At 55.4% G+C, this 5,741-nt stretch overlaps 1 protein-coding gene across 1 annotated transcript in view; it reads right to left on the reverse strand.

The window, feature by feature from the left end:
- Positions 1-5,191: 5,191 nt before the first annotated feature.
- CCT5 (chaperonin containing TCP1 subunit 5) overlaps positions 5,192-5,741 on the reverse strand; it is a 17,148-nt gene continuing 16,598 nt past the window's right edge. Inside the window, exon 4 of the mRNA XM_023734815.1 lies at positions 5,192-5,543. Within this exon, the coding sequence (XP_023590583.1) occupies positions 5,416-5,543 (128 nt within the window). The 3' untranslated portion in view covers positions 5,192-5,415. The remainder of the gene's footprint in view (positions 5,544-5,741) is intronic.

Here is a 5,741-nt window from a genome sequence, read left to right on the forward strand (position 1 = left end):
GACATGCTGCTGCTGAGTCTGTAGGTGGAGCACAGAGGCCGTCACAGGAGGGTTCCCATGTCTTTCCAGCTGATGTCGAGATCCTCTGGTAAGCTGGAAGTCTCGCGCTAAGTGCAGATCCTCACTGCTTGTATTCAAAATACCCACTGGGTGAAGTGGGAAGCCGCTTGTCTTGGGAAGTGCGTTAAGTCGCGTAGCGAGCAGGGACCGCTGCCCCTTTACTTCATGGTTTACATGACGCAGCAGCAGACCTTTATCCTGTGCTGGGTGGGCCTCAGCAGGAAACTGGACCCTGCCTTCCAGGGTGCACAGGACATCGGGCAGAGGACGCTAGGGGGGCGTCAGAGGGGGCTTCATGCTGAGGATTAGAACACAGGCCGTGGGAACAAGCAACCCAGGGCCTCAACCCAGCCCTGCAGGTGGAGGAAGGCTTCCTGGAGGGTCCTGCGGCTGAGCTGGAAGGGGAGACCACCCGCTGGGGCAGCAGAGAATGGCCTCGCAGGCAGAAGAAACAGGGCCCACAGAGCTGGGGTGGGTGGGGAGGGGTGCTGGAGGAGGGGGTGCCAGGGGAGAGGGTGCAGGGAAGGGCAGGCTGGGGTGCTGGGGGAGAGGGCCCAGGGGAAGTGAGGGTGGCAGGCAGGGGCGTTGTGGGAGGGGCCATCCTAGGCCAGCCAGGGAGGGACAAGACTGGGTCGCACTGAAACAGGTGGTTAGCGCTGCGTGTTCTGTATTAACAGAAAAAACGCAAGTGAGGAAGTGGTCTTCACGTCACACAATAGTAGGACTGTCACTTGGACATCTATCACGTTTTAATGCATTTAAGATGCATTTCATTTTAAAGGCAAGGAAGGAATGTGCCATTTAAGGCGAGTCCGAGTTGCCTTACTTGGTGAGCAGCCCTTCCCTGAGCCCGCCAGCACCCCCGGCGGCACCAGCACAGCCTCCGTTTCTAAAGCGGGTTTGCATAAAGACGCTCGGGCAACCACCCGGTGCTCCACCCGCACACCCCAGGTGACGGTGCTCCTCGGGGGCCTGTGAAGCGCTGGGATGTGAAAAGGCTGGCACTCTCGTCAGGGGGCCAGAGGCAGATGAGCCAGGAAGACGGTCACAAAGCCCGTCACGCACCTTAGTAGCTCCTAAGGTCCCGGGCGGTGCAATGGTTTACAGCCCGCCGGCTGCTGACCGAAAGGCCGGGGCTTGGAGCCACCAGAACCCAGGCCTGGCCATCTGCCCCCAGAAAGATGACAGCCTAGAAAACCCTGTGGGGCAGTTCTACTCTAACACACAGGGCCACAACGAGTCGGAATCAACCGGACGGCAATGAGGGACGACCGCTAATGCTGGCTTACGTGGCCAGTTTGACTTCTCATCCCGAAAACCGACAAGCACCCCAAGTCCCAGTCCTGGGAACTAGGGGCTGGCGGGGGGGCGTGGAAAAGGAGTTTTAAGTTTCTTCATTTGCAAGTTTGGCAAAATAAATCCCACCAACTTCACAGGGCTGTGAGGACTGCATGTGTTCTGTGGTGGGTCTCAGATGTTTGGGCCTCAGGACCCCTTTATCATCTTAAAAACTATTGCTGCCGCCAAGGAGCTTTTGTTCAGGGAAGGTATAGCCACTGACGTTTAATGCATTAGAAATTAAAACTAAGAAATTTAGTATGTATTTATTTAACAATAGGAAACCCATAAAATGTTAATGTAAATAACCATTTTTATGAAAAACAGTGTTTTCCAAAACAAAAGAAAACAGACCTCAGTGAGAAGGCCGGCCTTGTCAGGGGGCCAGCTTCACACGAGACCGCTCTCCCGCTTCCATAGTCGCGGTGATGGTTTGCGCCGGAGCCCATGAGGGCAGACACGGCCGCACGAAGGTGTGCAGCTGGAAAAGGGAGAAGTATTTTAATTGCCTTTCCACAAAGCTGTGGATATTCTGGGACTACACCAAAACCCGTCAACACTTTGTTACTGACCGTTGTTGACCTCGTGCCCGTGCACGACGCTGGAACGTCACACTGACATTGGGTCAACGCCGGTTTGCTGAGCCGCGCAGCTTCCAAGAGCGGACACGTTCCAGAGTTCGGTGTCACGTTCATTTACAGCACCACCCATCTCAACAGCAGAGTTTCTGGAAGCTGTCAAACTCGTGGTGAATGCAAGTTTTCAGAAATCCAGCTTCTATGTTGAAAACGCAGATTTTACTGTTGGCAACCACCACCACCAGTTGCTCCACAGGGAGGGGTGGCTCTGTCTGCACGTGACCACGTCTGAGTCACCGGCCTGTCTGCCGGTCACGCCGGGGCCACGCGGGCTCACAGAGACGGGGGGCTCGTGTGGTTTCAGCGGCCCTCGCCCCTCGTTCTTTTAAGTGCCCGTGTGTCTGTCCTCTGCTGCCACACGGGACGCCACGCACGGGGAGATGTGGTGGCGTTAATCCCTGCTGCCTCTCCAAGGCCGTGTGACAGTGGTGCTTTTTCCATTGCCAAGTGGGGTGTGAAGAACGTGGGAGCAGGAGCGCCGCTCCCGATTCACGCTCAGACCCGGGACTTTTCCCGCAGTGAAGACCCGTGACCCACGGGCCCTGAAGGGCCTTGAGGACCCGGCCCGGGAAGCACTGGTCACAGATCAAAACCAGCGGCGTCAGCACACAGTAAACGCTGCTCCTCTTCCGGCCCAAGAACTGACGGCCCACACGTTCTAAGCGGCCGCCTGTCTCCAGTCCCTTGGCTGGTGCTTTTGAGGACCCCATCCTGCAAGAAGCACCTCCAATTAGAGAAACACCTCTCCACGCGCACAAAGGAGTGGTTACGAGCTTGGCTGCTAACCAAAAGGTCAGCAGTTCGAATCCATCAGCTGCTCACTGTGAACCCTATGGGTCAGTTCTATGGGGCTGCTGAGTTGGAACTGACGTGGCGGCAATGGGTTTTTGTTTAGAGTTTACCCGGTGCCCCTAGCCCCACACCCAGTCCCTCAGTGGAGCTGTTTCACCAATGTCAGACGAGGAAGAACACAGGTGTGATGGTCAAGGCCGTGTGTCAGCTTGACTGGGCCACGGTTCTCAGCGGTTTGGTAGTCGTACGATGACGCGATCACTTCCGTGATGAGATGTGATATAATGCACGCACCTCCGTGATGGGATCTGCTGTGACTAGCCAATCAGTTGAAAAGGAGTTTCCTTGGGCGTGGCCTACATTTAATGTAGGTGGACATTCTGGCAAGGCTCCTGGGCTTTTGCTCACTCTGGATCCTGCAGCTGGCTCCTGTCCATCTGACCTCTGGTTCTTGGAACTTGAACTAGCAGCTTACCTGCCATCTTGCCTGCTGGGATTCGTTGGTCTTCCCAGCCTGTGAGCAAGAGCTCTGCTCTCTGACCTGCTGATCTGGGGTTCGCCAGGCCCTGTGGCTATGGGACTGAGGAGAAGCCTCTATCCTGACCCATGGACTTGGGATGTTCCAGCCTCTACAACCGTGTGAGCCATTTCCTTGATATAAATCTCTCTGTATTTATACGCTTTACTGGTTTCGCTTCTCTTGAGAATTCAAGAAACGCAGTCCCGTGGAACAGACACAACAGGGCTCTAACAGAAAGCCCTACCAGAGGCCTTGGTACTTTTTTACTTTAGAGTGACTTTTTAACAAAACCAAACAATTTCTGCAGCCCTCACGAAGATGGCGCAGGACCAGGCAATGTCTCGTTCTGTTGTATGTAAGGTTGCGCTCGGTCTGAGCCGCCTCGACGGCAGTGAACAACAGCGAATGAGGAATTGCGATCCCCCAAGTGAAACGTGGGTCCCGCCTGGGAATCTGTCCCAGCGTCAGCCCCACACACAGGGGAGGGGAGGAGGGGGCTCCTCAAAGTACAGAGCTATGGAATCTGACAAGTGGTTTAGAACTTGAAGAAAAAAAGGAACACGTCACTTTGAAGAGACGCTTTTAGAGAAATCAAATCAAAGCTTTAAGATGGTTTGTGTGCGACCAGATAGCAACTTCTGTGGTGCTCACCCGTGGAAGGTGGGGATTGGTCTACAGGTTCTACTGATACCACCACGGACCCCTGGTTGCGATGCTGGTCCAAAGAGAGTTGCTGTATGTTGTCTGTAGGCTAGAATGAGCCCCTGTAAGCGAACGCGTCCAAACTAGTGTCTGAGGTGTTCACGCTGACTCGGTTCTAAATCTAAACAATCTACAGTCGAAGCGCTGATGCTGCACATCGAATGCAGCACAGACCACAAGAGCGTGAGCTGCTGGTCGCTTTACGATGATACACACGAGTGCGTGCTCGGCAGGGTCACGCTTTCGACACTCCACCGTGTCTTCCGTGAACACGCTGTGATCGTGATGAACGCCCCGGGCACTCACCCGTCAAGCCGGATGTTCAGCAGAGCAGCGAGCGCACTGCAGAGACCACAGCGGCCCAGCGTGGCCTGTCCCCAGGCACGTCAGTGCGGCCACACAGGAGGCCCACCCGTCCCGTCGGCAGCTCTGCGCCCCCTGGGGGCACGCACTGAACCTTCCCATCCAGATCATTCAGCTAGAAAGGTCAGAGCCACACGGGCAAACCTGCAGAAAGGTAGAGGGCAGGAGAGGGGAGCCCTGGAGCCCGACCGCCTGGGATCTTCCATCTGATCAGTTTCCCCCTCGTTTTCTACAAATTTGCTCTGACCTCTGCAGCTGCTGCCCATCTGGTGAGAAACCGTCACCCGCATTCTGAGTCACCTGCTGAGCTTGCGGCCTGCAGGGCGCTCTGCCCGTTGGGGCACCGACTCCACAGCCGAGCAGGTGGTGTTCAGGGTGGGGCCCGGCCGAGTAAAACCTTCGGGACAACACGAAGATTAGACCCAGACACTGGCCTCGCTCCCACGGCAGTGACGTTCTGGGCTACACCGGTGCAGCCTGATGTTAGCGCTTCCCCATCCCCTAATTTTGGGGGTGGCGGTACCTGTCTCTGAAGGGTCTCTACAGTCAAGGCCCCACCCGTTTAACCAAGGGTGGCACGTACACCGCAGAGCACTGAGCCCACACTGCTCTCAATGCTACAGTAACTCGCTGGGAAACCCTCCACGGTAAAAGCCCCCAACATTGCTCTCTGCAGCTCCCTTAAACGAAGCCCGCTCAGACTCCTTCACTTAAGGCAGCGTTTGAGCAACGCTACAATGACGGGGTCTCACACTCGAAAAGCAGAAGAGAAAGGCTGTTTAAAGATCCTTTAATGGAACGAATGCAAACGATTATGGAAACAGTATCCCTAAAATTACATGTCTTCAAACAAGTGAAACTACGGTCCCCAGACAGCTGTTCCATTACAGCACCTACGTGTCTGACGAAGGAAGTAACGATGACCAGCTGCACACGCATCCCAGGCCGCCGGCTATTTAAACGCACAGCAGGGATCTCGTTCCACCCGCGCTCGCGCCGTCTTTACTCTTCGGATTCTCCAGGCTTACGGATGTCATCGATCTTCAGAATCATCCGAACCATCTGTGTTGCAAGTGATATCTGTTGCTTTTTGCCAATCAAGGTTTCTATGACATGCTGCTGCTTCATATCTGAAAACACACAAACGAACCGATTACCCTCAACCAGCACGTGCACTCCTAAGAGCGGTAACTCACGCCGACGTGTGCAGCCAGAGCTTCAGGAATCCCTTACTGGGGTGGGGCGGCGAGGCCAGCTGTCGGCCACGTGTTCGGAGAACGGAATCCCATTCCTGCCCGCACCGGCCGAGTGAGCCCGGTTACCAGAGC

The sequence above is a fragment of the Trichechus manatus genome, unplaced genomic scaffold, assembly GCF_000243295.1.
Source record: "Trichechus manatus latirostris isolate Lorelei unplaced genomic scaffold, TriManLat1.0 scaffold00072, whole genome shotgun sequence".
In the NCBI taxonomy this organism is placed as follows: domain Eukaryota; kingdom Metazoa; phylum Chordata; class Mammalia; order Sirenia; family Trichechidae; genus Trichechus; species Trichechus manatus.